The 14092-nt window shown below is 43.5% G+C and overlaps 2 protein-coding genes and 1 non-coding gene across 4 annotated transcripts in view; 2 read left to right on the top strand and 1 right to left on the bottom strand.

Annotated features, from left to right (window-relative positions):
* Mcm6 (minichromosome maintenance complex component 6) overlaps window positions 1-6965 on the top strand; it is a 29413-nt gene extending 22448 nt beyond the window's left edge. Inside the window, exons 13-17 of the mRNA XM_027417738.2 lie at window positions 4-165; window positions 1752-1887; window positions 2543-2698; window positions 3938-4077; window positions 6507-6965. Of these exons, the coding sequence (XP_027273539.1) occupies window positions 4-165; window positions 1752-1887; window positions 2543-2698; window positions 3938-4077; window positions 6507-6623 (711 nt within the window). The 3' untranslated portion in view covers window positions 6624-6965. The remainder of the gene's footprint in view (window positions 1-3; window positions 166-1751; window positions 1888-2542; window positions 2699-3937; window positions 4078-6506) is intronic.
* Window positions 6966-7058: 93 nt separating this feature from the next.
* On the bottom strand, window positions 7059-7164 carry LOC113833846. The gene has a single exon (XR_003485879.1). It is a non-coding gene; the product is annotated as a U6 spliceosomal RNA (small nuclear RNA).
* Window positions 7165-9974: 2810 nt separating this feature from the next.
* Window positions 9975-14092, top strand: part of Lct (lactase) — a 40358-nt gene continuing 36240 nt past the window's right edge. For both annotated transcript variants that reach the window (XM_027417739.2, XM_027417740.2), the window contains exon 1: window positions 9975-10617. In XM_027417739.2, the coding sequence (XP_027273540.1) occupies window positions 9975-10617 (643 nt within the window). The remainder of the gene's footprint in view (window positions 10618-14092) is intronic.

Here is a 14092-nt window from a genome sequence, read left to right on the forward strand (position 1 = left end):
CAGATTTCCAAAGAGTCCGAGGACTTCATAGTGGAGCAGTACAAACGCCTCCGACAGAGGGATGGCTCTGGGGTCACCAAGTCCTCATGGAGAATCACTGTGCGACAGCTGGAGAGCATGATCCGCCTCTCAGAATCAATGGCCCGGATGCACTGCTGTGACGAGGTACCATGGTCCCTCTGATAACACAGAGGAATGCATGAGTTGGCTTGTAGGCATGTTTTTATCTTTGTTATGGAACTTTCCTGAACCGCTTGATACTATTCTCCCAGTGAGAAGGTTGCTGCCATGCTAGTTAGACTGATAGTAACAGATAATCATGTTTATTATAATCAGTAGTTGTGGAGTGCAGATAGAGGTAAGTAATCATTTATCCAGGAGAAACATATTTAATCTTTACAGTGTCCTTGGCCTCTGGCTGGGAATACAAATGTGACTGTGACTCCTGCCTCAAAAGGAGCCTTCCTTCTGAAGGTTTGTATAATCTGTGTGTGCTGTATTTGGCTATTATTTTGATTTGGGTGTGCTTGGGATTAAGTTCAGAGCCTTGTACATGCTAAGCACACACTTGACACTAATCTACACCCTTAGATCCATGGATTTTAAATTGCTCTTTGAGCCTCTGGGGGGGCGGGGTTACTGGAAGCCACACATCTCTACTTCAAACAAAGAGGCTTTTGTTTACTTTTGTATACCAAGTTCAGTTAAAATTCAAATTTTGTCTGTGAAAGGGCTGAGTAGGCTTGGTAACCTGGCTTTTACCCCCATTCCTGTGCCATAGACCCCCATGGATGGGATCGTAGTTGCACTTGTTTTTAAGATGGTGTTTAAATCTCAAGCTGGCCTTGAACCTGGCATTGTTTCATATGCCTGTAATCCCAGCACTTAGGAGGTAGAGGTGGGAGAAATTCAAGGTCATCCTCAGCCGCATTTCAAGTATGAGGCCAACTTGAGCTACATGGGACCTTGTCTCAAAAAATAAATCAATGAAACAAGGCATATAGCCGAGTGGTAGAGTGCTTGTGTTGAGTGCTGAATTCGGTTCTCGGTGCTGGGAAAGAAGGGAGTGGGCAATGCCAAGTGCCAGCACTCAGGAAGCAGGGGTCAGGCAGATTGCTGAGTTTGAGGATAGCCTGATATACAGAGTGAGTTCTATGATACCCAAGGCTGCACAGAGAATTCTGTTTCCAAAAGCTTAAAGAAAAAATTAAGGAAAGAAAGTAGAGCTGGGCAGATAGGTGACTTAACAGTTAAGTGCATACTGCTGGGCTGTAGCGATGGCTCAGGTAAGAGTACTGGCTGCTCATCCAGAGAACCCAGGTTCTAGTCCCAGCACCACATGATGGCCAAAGATTGTCGTCTGTGACTCCATTCCCAGGGGATCCAATACATTCTTCCGACCTCTGCATGCCTTACATGTATGTGGTGCACAGGCATAAATGCAGTCCGTCTGTCCGTCCGTCCACCCCCAGGAAAAAAAATAAAAGCATAAGGGAAAGAATTTGCATATTGTTTTTGGAAGTAACAGTCAAGTGTCTATTGAAAGAAAGAATCTCTTAAACAGTTATGTTAGTTTGTATATAACAGCAGTGGGTGAGAGTTAACTCTTTGTTCCTGCCAATACATGATATTATCAGTCATATTAGCCATTTTGGTGAGTTGGTAGTGTACATGGGGAGGAGCACAGTCTTCCTAGCTGTTTGGGATTAAATATCATCTTACATATCTAAGTTATCTTGTTACTGGGTTAGGTCCAGCCTAAACATGTGAAAGAAGCTTTTCGGTTACTGAATAAATCAATCATCCGTGTAGAAACGCCTGATGTCAATCTAGATCAAGAGGAAGAGATCCAGATGGAGACGGATGAGGGACCAGATGGCATCAATGGTGAGGAGCTTGCTCATTACTTGTCTATAGATAGAAACTGATCTTGCAGGATGCAATGGTGCCAGTGCACCTGTCTATGTCTGTGAAGTAGATGCTCTTGAATTTAAAGTATTCTTGGGCCAGTATATGATTCAGTGGTTAAATACCCTTTCTGGAAAACATGGTGTTTTGAGTTCACTAACCTGCACCTATATAACGGTAAGGGAGAACCAAATCCATCTTCTGATTTCCACATACACACTATGGCATGCTCACAAACATCCATACACGTAATGATAATTTAAAAATTATTAAACGTCTCAATCCCATTGAAACAGGTGAATGACAGACTGTTTTTGTTCATAACACTACAAATTGACTTTGGGTGCAGGGAAAAGATGTCATTTGGTAGGTAGCCTAAAATATACTAAATGTATAGCCTTTGGAGTCAGCCTTTTTTAGGTGCACAGATTATAGGTGTGTGCCACCATGCACTGACTGCTGCAAGTCAATTGTCTTCACTAGTAGGATTTTAATTTGTTCCACATTTATTTATAAAATGATTGTTTTTTGAAGTTTATATTAAGTTTAAGCAGTATATTCATTAATGCTAGAATGCTAAATGAGGTCTTGTTGGGCATAAGGATAAGACTCAGGTGGTTACTTCTTTCCTTAGGTCATGCTGACAGCCCTGCCCCTATGAATGGGGTCAACGGCCTCAGTGAAGATGCCAATCAGGAACCCATTTCCAAGCCCTCCCTGAGGCTGGGTTTCGCTGAGTACTGCCGAATCTCTAACCTCATTGTGCTCCACCTCAGGAAAATGGAAGAAGGTGAGTATGCCTCACACTGCTTCCTTGCCAGACATGCTGTTTCTGCCACTTCTGATGTTAAGCATTGTGTTTTATCAGAAGAGATGTCATTTATGTTGACTTACAGATCATTCTTGTTTGTGTATTTACTTTATGATTTTGAAGCATGGGGGTTTTGTTTTGTTTTGTGGGGTTTTTTGGTAAGTTTTTTTGAAACAAGGTTTCTCTGTGGCTTTGGAGCCTGTTCTGGAACTTGCTCTATAGATCAGGCTGGCCTTGATCTCAGACATCTACCTGTCTCTGCCTCCCAAGTGCTGGAATCAAAGGCCTGCGCCACTACCGCCTGGCTAGAACACATTTTTGCAGGTAGAAATTACTATCTTCCCAAAAAATGGTCTCCCAGGGTATTTCTATTTTACAGGCAAGTTGAACCCATGAAATGTATATAACTACCACAAATGTAATGAAATCCTCTTCTGCCCATCAGTACCTGGTTACTGGGACACTGGCCCACTTCTTTTATCCTTAACTGTTTGTTCTGATGATTAGTTTCACCATTCTCCAGTTAGCCATGGGCAGGAAGAAAAAACACCATCTGTTAGAGTTGTAGTTAATTCTTTGTGTGTATGCGTATAAGCGTTTGTGGTTGGGTGCCCATGGAAATCAAAGAGGGATTTGGATCCCCCAGAGCTAGAGTTCCAGTAGGTTGTGGGCTGCCCAATGTGTGTGCTCAGACCGGAAAAGTTCCAAGGAAGATTCTATGATGCCTTCTAGGCTTAATTCACCATGCAAAATTCTAGTCTGTACTGGAGACTTTCACCTAGTACTTGAAAGGTACTGACTCAGAAGTAGATTCTGGCTGGGTGTGATGGCCTACACTTTTAGTCCCAGCACTTAGGAGATAGAGGCAGGTTCAAAACCTGATCTACATAGTGAGCTCCAAGCCAGCCAAGGCTACACAGTGAAAAGACCCCATCTCAAAAGAACAAAGAAAATGAAGTACTCTGAAGAGGAGCTTACAAATACATCTGCTTTTATATGTTTCGTATGTGTGTGGTGCTAAGGATTGAATATAGTTCTTTGTACATGATAAGCACATGTTCTAAAACCACTGGCCTTAACTCTTTCACCTTATTTTGCAGTTTCTAAAATCAAAATTAGGTTTTGTTTTTTTCTTTTTATTATTTGTTCGTGTGCGCCATGAATTGGCAATGTAGTTTGTTGAGGTCAATCCTCTTAAATAATGTATTTTTGTTGTAGAGGAGGATGAGTCAGCATTAAAGAGGAGTGAGCTTGTTAATTGGTACCTGAAGGAAATCGAGTCAGAAATAGACTCTGAAGAGGAGCTCATTAATAAAAAGAGGATCATAGAGAAGGTTGTTCATCGTCTAACGCACTACGTATGTATCTGCTGCCTGGGCTCCAGGGTAATGGGGGGGGGCTATATCAGCAGGTTTCATAGTTGGCTTTTTGGTGGGTTTGTTTTTAATCAGTGGGTCAATGGGGTGTAGTCCAGCAAAGAAGAAACTTCTTTTCTTGAAATAGGTAGAATTTAGGTAAAGGCTGAGCAAGTAGCCTTTTTTTGGGGGGGGGTTCGAGACAGGGCTTCTCTGTGTAGCTTTGGAGCCTATCCTGGCACTCGCTCTGGAGACCAGGCTGGTCTTGAACTCACAGAGATCTGCCTGCCTCTGCCTCTGCCTCCCAAGTGCTAGGATTAAAGGCATGCGCCACCAACGCCCAGCAACAAGTAGCTTTTGGGTCTTATTTTGTAGTGTCTTTGGCTGTACTAGTATTTAACCCTGGGTTTGCATTTGCTGTGTCTATAGCCCCTGTGTGGTCCTTTTTACCCTTTTGTTTCCCCCTGTCCACTTCATTCACACCAGGCTGTGTGGTGAGTTCTCAGCCTGTCTACTAGCATCGCCTGTTGTTTCATCTTCCTTCTACTCCCCCTCCCCAATCCAATAATCATTCTTGTTTGAAGTTTCTTTTCCATTTTGTTTGACAAAAATTGCTTAGGGCCTAAGAAAGGAAAGGACAAATGGCATGTTTTACATTTATTTTTACTTGTTCAGAGAGAAAATTTCCAGATGAGTTGTTTTTAGATGCTTTATTGTTTGTTTACTAGGAGACTTTGTCTCACTGTAAAGTCCACACTGGCCTGGAATTCAGGGTTTTTGTGCCTTAGCCATCTGAGTGCTGGTATTGCAAGGTATATACCACCATAGTGTTAGATTTTTGCTTAAAAGAAGAGGGTGAGACTATTAGACTTTTTTTTTTTTCCGTTTTTTGAGACAGGGTTTCTCTGTGTAGCTTTGGAGCCTATCCTGGCACTCGCTCTGGAGACCAGGCTGGCCTCAAACTCACAGAGATCCACCTGCCTCTGCCTCCCGAGTGCTGGGGTTAAAGGCGTGTGCCACCAACACCCGTCGACTATTAGACATATTAACCAGTTTATTATAGGCCCAGCAGAGTAGAGAGACTAAGAGAGAAGAGGAAGAGGGTTAATGGCTTACCGCCATGGCTGGTCGCCATAGAGAAGCAGGGAGAGCCTAGGTGGGAGAAGAGGAGAGCAGAGAGAGCGTAAGCAGGCAGGGGTCTGTCTTTTAAGGGGTCCTTTGCACCTAAGTGCAGACTTAGTTCCCATGGGACCCGGGGTACTGCCTGAGTAGAGTCCGCCAGGTAACAGAGGCAGGCCAGCATAATGCCTGAACCTTTCACATAGCAGCTTTAGCTCATTGTTAGTCCAGTTAGAAATAGAATCTACTAGCATGTGAGAGGCCCTGGGTATGATACTTCATAAAAATCAATAATAATGGGGCTGGAGAGATGGCTCAGAGGTTAAGAGCACTGACTGCTCTTCCAGAGGTCCTGAGTTCAATTCCCAGCAACCAAATGGTGGCTCATAACCATCTGTAATGAGATCTGGTGCCCTCTTCTGATGTGCAGATATATATGGAAGCAGAATGTTGTATACATAATAAATAAATAAAATCTTTTAAAAAAAATCAATAATAGCTGGGGAGATGGTTCAGTGGTTATGAGCATGCACTGCTTTCCCCAGGCTCCCGGGGTTGATTCCCAGCACCCACATCAGGTGGCTAAGAACTGCTGGAACTCTTGAGGATAGATTTTTAAAAAAGAGAGAAATAGAAATAGAATCTTGCTGAGCATTATGGCACACACTTAAAAATCCTAGTGCTCAAGTAACTAAGGTCAGGAAAATTGCAAGTTTTAGGCCAGTCTGGCTGTATAGACTATCTCAAAGTGGGAGGGGATGCAGTAATTATTAACTGGTGACGTTAAAGGAAACTAAAACATAGATATTAGAGAATTTTTCACAATTGTATAATCTTAAATTTAAGCACAGTTTCCTTTTTTGAAATTGTATAAGTGAGCATTTGATAAAATGTATAGGATACCTTATTAAAAAAAAAAAAACTGAGCTTCTTAGTTTTTCAAGGCCTTATACATGATAAGTTGAGGTCAGTATCCTAGTAAGAAGGGCACTGGTAGCAGTTTTAAGGTTTGGTTCTGGTCCTCCAGGGGCTTTTGGACAGGAAACGAGTATGTGTAAGTAGTAGACATTTAAAAAGTATGGATCTGGGGACTGGAGAGATGGCTCAGGTTAAGAGCACCTTCTGCTCTTCCAGAGGTCCTGAGTTCAATTCCCAGCAGCCACATTGTGGCTCACAACCATCTGTTAAGAGATCTGGTGCCCTCATCTGGTGTGCAGATATACATGGAAGCAGAATGTTGTATGCATAATAAATAAATAAAATCTTAAAAAAAAAAAAGTATGGATCTGGACTAAAGACAAACTGTTCCACAGGATCATGTTCTGATTGAGCTTACCCAGGCCGGACTGAAAGGCTCCACCGAAGAAAGTGAGAGCTATGAGGAAGATCCCTACTTGGTGGTCAACCCTAACTACTTGCTTGAAGATTGAGATGGTGAAGGTAACTTTGTAGCCAGAGATAGGACTTGTGGTGTCCTCCCTCTGCCCTGGAGCCTGATGACACTCAGGAGAGACAGTTTCTGGAGCAGTGCTTGAGGATGGTTTGAAGAGAGCTGAGTTCATGGCCCCAGAACCTCATGCTGGGACAGTTTGGGCATTTTGTGCTTCTTCTCTTATTGGAGTCAGAACCCAATCGTGTTCTTTCTGTAAGACCTTTGTCTTTGTGTATAGGAAAAGCCTGCTGCTTCTGTTATATAGGCATCTGGAAATTGCCTTCTTCAGTTTCCAGCTATTGCTTTTATTCATGAAAATAAAATAAATTGTTCTGCAGTTGTCTGTTGGGTTCATTTCTGCTCTTGATTATTGCCTACATTTCCATGAGTGAATTACTAGTCTTAAATGCTTGGTCCTCTTATTTTTTTCTTCTTAAATATGGAACACTTCATGAATTTGCGTTTCATCTTGCGCAGGGGCCATGCTAATTTTCTCTGTGTCGTTCCAATTTTAGTATATGTGCTGCCAAAACAAGCACCTGATCCTCTTGCTTTAGTTTGAGTGCTGGGATTGTAGGTATGCCACCACATCTGGCTTCTAGTATAAATACTGCTTACCATTTATTCAGTACTGTTTTTATTTCTCTGTCCTAAGGGGAAAATTTTGGAATTTTTTTTTTTTTTTTAAAGAAATCGGCCATTTTTTAATTAAATGTATTTGTTTGGCAGGGGTGTGCATACTGTATCTGTGTGCAAATCCTAGGAGAACTTGCTAGATAGTAAGTCTCTCCTGCCATGTGAGTTCCCTAGATTAGACTCCAGTCATCAGGATTGACGTCATTTGTTTGCCAGCAGAGCCCTCTTACCTTTTGTTTTGTTTTGTTTGAAACAGGGTTTCTCTGTGTAGCCATGGCTGTACTGGAACTCACTCTGTAGATTAGGCTGGCCTTGAACTCAGATCAGATTAGGCTGGCCTTGAACTCAGATCTGCCTTCCTCTGTACCCCTCGTACTGGGTCACCACCGCCCAACTAAATTTTTGTTTTAAATAAAATTAAAATATATGTTGACGTCAGGTAGTGGTGGTGCATGCCTTTAATCCCAGCACTCAGGAGGCAGAGGCAGGTGGATCTCTGAGTTCAAGGCCAGCCTGGTTTACAGAGCAAGTTCAAGGACAACCTCCAAAGCAATATAGAGAAGCCCGTCTTGAAAAAAAACAATACATACATGCATACACTTGCTATGCAACCGTAGTTGAATCCCTAGAACCGGAAGTATAGAGCAAGCCCCTCTACAAAGTTGTCTCTGACTTCCATATAGTATGCTATTGCACATGTACACAGTACTAAATTAGAATCTATAAATTTTCAGAAATATGTAAATAAAGCCTGCTAGTGGTGTCACATACCTTTAATCCCAGCACTTGAGGCAGAGGCAGGTGGATCTGAGTTTGAGGCCAGCCTGATCTACAGAATGAGTTCCAGAGCCAAGTCTACTTAGTGAAACTGTCAAAAAATCAAAACCAAAAAAAAAAAAAGAAAAGTAATACTTAAATAGGCTTCTTAAGGTTTGTATGTGTGTGTTTAAAGAATCTCACTGTGGAGCTCTGTGTGTGTTGTGTTTAATGCAGGGACTGACTATGTTCTGGCTGGCCTGGAACTCAGCCTCTCCCTCCCCAGTAGTAAGGTTAAAGGAATGGGCCGCCAAATCTGACCTCAAAATGTTTCTTCATAGACACTTGAAAACTATATTTTAATGTGAAAACTTGGTCGTTTTGTTTTTTGATACAGGGTTTCTCTGGGTAGCCCTGGCTGTCTTGAAACACACTCTATAGACCAAGCTGGCCTCAAAGTCCACTTGCCTTTGCCTCCCATCTGGCTTGAAAGCTTGTTAGTTTTTATATTGGCTGTTGGGGTAGCTCAGTCATTAAAGTACTTACCTGTTACCCCTCAAACATGAGGGTATGAAAAGAGCAAATAAACCTGGATGTGGTAGTGTATGCTTGTAATCCCTGCCTGGGGAAGAGTCGCAGGTGCTGGTATTTACTTACCAGGCAGCCTAGCCTACCACATCAGTCCCAAGCCAGTGAAAGGGGGCCTGTTAGACCAGCAGCTAAAGCACTGGCATAAAGCGCACACGTGGGGCTCATCAGCTTTTGGCGGAAAAATTTATTGTAACATGGGTGCCAGAAAGCAGACCTGGGTCCTTTGCAAAAGCAACAAGGGCTCTCAAATTCCAGAGCCGCCTTCCAGTCCCACCCCATTTTGTTTGTTCGGATGTTGGTTTTTCAAGACAGGGTTCTGGCTAGCCTCAAACTCCCAGAGAGCCTCTAACCTCAGCCTCCTGAGTGCTGAGTTTAAGATGGCCGTCCCCATTCTCAATGTGTTCATGTTTTCAAAGGGGGAACAGATGGGAGAAGGGTTCATTTTATGTCAAATTCAAACTGATTTGTCAGTAACATGAAAGGTTTTTTTGGTTTTTCTTTTCAGGTATTTTCAAGTTCCTGTCCTTGTATTAAGTGGGGAGCTTGAAGTTTGTTGTTATAACCTTCATTCCTAGCAGCAATGAAGATACTTTTAAGAGAGCTACAGCATCCTTTGTCTAGAGACCAATTGAACCAGGAAGCCCATGGAATTAGGATTTCCCCTGGGATTCCATGTAGCCTTGGGGCAGAGCAAGACAAAAACTGAAGCCAGATGCCAGTCAGGGAGGGAGCTTGTCTTCCATGAAAGAGTTGCACACAGGCACACAGGCCAACACTTCTCAGACCCCTATACAGGATAAATTGAATGGGCCCATGATGGGCAGGACCACACCTTGACCAGAACCTCTAAGCTGTGCCCTTCTTTTTGGGGGGGAGGGGGAGGAGGAGGAGTTCAATACAAGGTTTCTCTGTGTAGCTTTGGAGCCTGTCCTAGAACTCACAACTCTGTAGACCAGGCTGGCCTCGAACTAACAAAGATCTGTCTGCCTCTGCCTCCTGAGTGCTGGGATTAAAGGCGTGTGCCACCACTGCCCAGCTGAGGACCTGAGTTTTGATGCCAGGTATGATACACACCTGTAGTTGAGCACTGAAGAGGCTGGGGCAGGCTGTTCTCTAGGGCTCACAATCGGAAGATACCCAAGATCTACCTCTGGCCTCCACCTTCATGTGCACACAAGTGCATCAACACGTGTATAGAAACACAAAACATCTTTTTTCTGAAGGTTACACTGGTTGAAACAAATTCTGATTTAACTATCTTAGATAACCCAGTTAAATATTGTGTGAATAATCACTGTGTTTACAGCCTCAGCTGTGGCTATAAAATGTCAGGGTTCCTTCCACATGCTTCTAACAGTTCTTGAACATGGATCTGCCTTGGACAGCACTCTTCCTGAGCACTGTCCTCCTGAGTCTGTCATGCCAGGGGACTGACTGGGAATCTGACAGAAATTTTATTTCAGCTGCTGGTCCTATTACAAATGACTTAGTGCTTAACCTGAACTATCCACTGGGAATACAGGGCTCTGATTTGGTAGCTGGTAACAAGGACATCTACGTCTGCCAGCAGCCATTGCCCTCCTTCTTGCCGCAGTACTTCAGCAGTCTTCACACCAGCCAGGTCACCCATTACAAAGTACTTTTATCATGGGCACAGCTTCTCCCAACAGGAAGCCCCAAGAATCCAGACTGGGAAGCAGTGCGGTGCTACCGACAACTTCTGCAGTCCCTGAAGGCTGCCCAGCTTCAGCCCATGGTGGTCCTGTGTCACCAGACTCCATCCACCAGCAGCACCATTCAGAGAAACTTTGCTGACCTCTTTGCCGACTATGCCACATTCGCCTTCCAGTCCTTTGGGGACCTTGTTGAGATCTGGTTCACCTTCAATGACTTGGAGAAAGCAATCCTGGATCTCCCCCACCAGGATTCGAAAGCTTCTGCTCTCCAAACCCTCAGCAATGCCCACAGGAAAGCCTTTGAAGTGTATCACAGAAAGTTCTCTTCTCAGGGTGAGTATATACTGACACGGTGGCATAGCAATAGCCTTCACCACCCTCCTCTGTTTGCTTCCTTAAGCAGGAACTGATGTCTCTCTCACCTGTGTGCTTCAAGGAGACCCCCAAATCTAAGCATTGCTTAGAATCTGTTCCCAAGGGGGACACATAAATGCCCAGCATTTTGTCTGAAACATCTTTTCATTTGAGATAGTATCCCTTGTAGTCCAGTCTGGCTCACTGAGAGGTCAGAAGGTAAGTTTGAACCTCCTATCCTCAACACTTTACCTCTGAGTTCTGAGATGACAGACATGCTACCACATCCAGTTTTATGCAGTGCTAGGGCTTGTGCACACCAGGTAAGCACTGAGCTGGATCCTAAGCTGGAAATTCTCTCCTCTCTCTCCTCTCTCTCTCTCTCTCTCTCTCTCTCTCTCTCTCTCTCTGTCTGTCTCTCTGTCTCTGTGTGTGTGTGCGCGTGCGTGCGTGTGTGTGTGTGTGTGTGTGTGTGTGTGTGAGAGAGAGAGAGAGAGAGAGAGAGAGAGAGAGAGTGAGATTTTTATTATATATAGGTGTTTTGCCTGCATGTATGCCTAAGCACTATGTGCATGCCTGTGCCCTCAGATCCCCTAGAACTGGTGTTACAGAGGGTTTTGAGTTATCATGTGGATGCTAAGAATCAAACCAGGGTTTTGAGTTATCATGTGGATGCTAAGAATCAAACCAGGGGCCGGGCATTGGTGGCACACGCCTTTAATCCCAGCACTCAGGAGGCAGAGGCAGGCGGATCTCTGTGAGTTCAAGGCCAGCCTGGTCTCCAGAGCGAGTGCTAGAATAGGCTCCAAAGCTACACAGAGAAACCCTGTCTCAAAAAACAAAAACAAACAAACAAACAAAAATAACAACAACAATTAAACCGGGTACCACTGGAAGAGCAGCCAGTGTTCTTAACTGCTGAGCCATTTCTCTAGCTCTTGAAAACTATCTTCTAAAACCCTTCCACAGGGTCAAGTCTATGTAATTGTCTTCTGTCCTTCTTGGAAGGGAAGTTTGTAGTCAGAATTCCTCCCACATTCTCCTAACATTTCCTGGAACATGGAGCTGCCTTGGGGAGAAGAGTAGTGTCCTGAGTCTCCACAAGGAGACCCAACTGTGGTTCTTCAGCCTCCATTCTCTTAGGAAAGCAAGACCTTTTAGTTGGAGCTTACAGTGCATCAAGGGAGGCAAAGATAAATAATACACCCATGGGTAATGAGAAGACTAATTTGTGAATGTACAGTAATCACTAAAACTGGGAGGCAAGTGTTCTACAACTTGTATTAACTTTTTACTATTAAGAAATTATGTTTCAGTGACTATTGCTGTGTATAAATTCTTGCCCACCCTCTGATAATTCCTTTTGATAGGTCCTTCCCTTCAAATTGAGATTAGCCAGGTGTGGTGGTGCATGCCTGTAAGTCTAGCACTTGAAAGACTGAATGGGAGGGTTGTAAGTTCAAAGTCAGCCTGGTGTGCAGATCTCTGTGAGTTCAGGATCAGCCAGTGCTACATAGCCAGATCCCCATTGCCCCCTGCAATACGAAGAGATAAAAAATGAAACCATTGCCGAGTGGTGGCGCAAACCTTTAATCCCAGCACTCCTGAGGCAGAGAAGGGTGGATCTCTGTGAGTTCAAGGCCAGCCTGGTCTACAGAGCAAGTTCCAGGCCAGGCTCCAAAGCAATACAGAGAAACCCTGTCTCGGAAACCCCTCCCCCCCCCAAATGAAACCAGTGTTTTAAAATAGCTGTATTCTTTTAAGACCTCAAAGCATAGTGCTATTTATACCCATTGCTACAATGTTTCCATTCTATCCTATTCTGCCAGTTTTAAATGATACAGTATTTTTGTTATACATAATGTGAGTATAAAGAAGTCAACTTTTAGCTGGTCATAATTCTCAAGCCTTTAATCTCGGGACTTGGAAGGCAGAGGCAGGTGGATCTCTGTGAGTTCAAAGCCAACCTGGTCTACAGAGTGGGTTTCAGGACAGGCTCCAAAGCTACACAGACAAATCCTGTCTCTAAAAACAAGAACAAAACAAAACAAAAAGTAAAACAAAATTTAAAAACTAAAATGCAACTTTTTTATAGTTTACTTTTTTTTTGCTTTTTTATTAATTTATTTTTTACGTTCCAATCCCAGTTCCTCCTCCCTCCTCTCTTCTCACTTCCCCCACTTTCCCTACTACCTCTCATCTGCTCCTCAGAGAGGGTAAGGCCTCCTCTAGGAAGTCTATTACGTCTGTCCCATCATCACTTTAAGGCAGGACCAAGGCACCTCTCCACCCCCCCCCCCACTTCTCCCAACACACACACCCTTGTGTCTAGGCTGGGCTAGGTATCTTTATAGAGAATGGGCTCCACTACAGCATCTTTTTTTAAGACTGTCTCTACACAGCCTTGGTAGGCTTGGAACCCCCTATATAGACCAGACTGGCCTTGAACTCAGAAATCCTCCTGCTGGAATTAAAGTCATGTACCACCACTGTGCCTGGCTTGATATCTTTCTTCTTGAAGGAACTTAATACAAGACAAAATATAATTCAGTTATTTTATTGAAAAAAACTTTTTTCATACAATATATTCTGATGACACTTTACCCTCACTCAGCTCCTCCCAGAGCCTCCACACCCCTCCCTACCCACCTAATTCACTTCTTTCTTTCTTTCTTTCTTTCTTTCTTTCTTTCTTTCTCTCTTTCTTTTTTTCTTTCTTTCTGTTTTCCTTCCTTCCTTCCTTCCTTCCTTTCTTAAACTAGAAACATACATGCACAAAACACAAAATAGGAAAAACAAAATATACAAGCTAAAGAATAATAATACAGGTCTTTCTAGCCATCCACCATGGTAGGTGGATGAAAGGCCTGAGCTAACATGGGGTTAGCTCGTTAAACAACTATAATAAAGCCTCATGCAGTTTGCATCAAAAAAAAAGAACAATAATACAAAAAGTGCCCAAACAAAGCATCATGAGACATAAGTCTACAAAAATAGCATTGACTTCATTTTGTGTTAGCCAACTGCTCCTGAGCATGGGGCCTATCCTGAAATGTGGCTAGTATACCCAGTCAGACTCCATTAGAGAAAACTAATTTTTCTTTTGCAAGCAAGTATCAATTGCACATAGGTTCTTGGTTAAGGGGGCCTTCTATCTATTAACCCCCTCAGTGCTGGGACCCCCAGCTCCATCTGGCTTGAACCTGTGAAGGAAGGCCCTATGTGTACTGCCATCTCTCAGTTCATATCTGCATCAATCCTGTTGTGTCTAGAAGACACTGTTTCCTTGGAGTCATCCATCACTTCTGGCTGTTACAATCTTTATACCTCCTTTTCTACATGAATCCCTGAGCCCTGAGTGGTATAATTCCATTTTAATTAGCAAAGTGGGGGCTAGAGAGAAGCTTCAGCTGTTAAGAGCACTTGCTGCTCTTGGAGAGGACCCAGATTTGGT

This window comes from Cricetulus griseus, chromosome 5, assembly GCF_003668045.3.
Source record: "Cricetulus griseus strain 17A/GY chromosome 5, alternate assembly CriGri-PICRH-1.0, whole genome shotgun sequence".
NCBI lineage: Eukaryota > Metazoa > Chordata > Mammalia > Rodentia > Cricetidae > Cricetulus > Cricetulus griseus.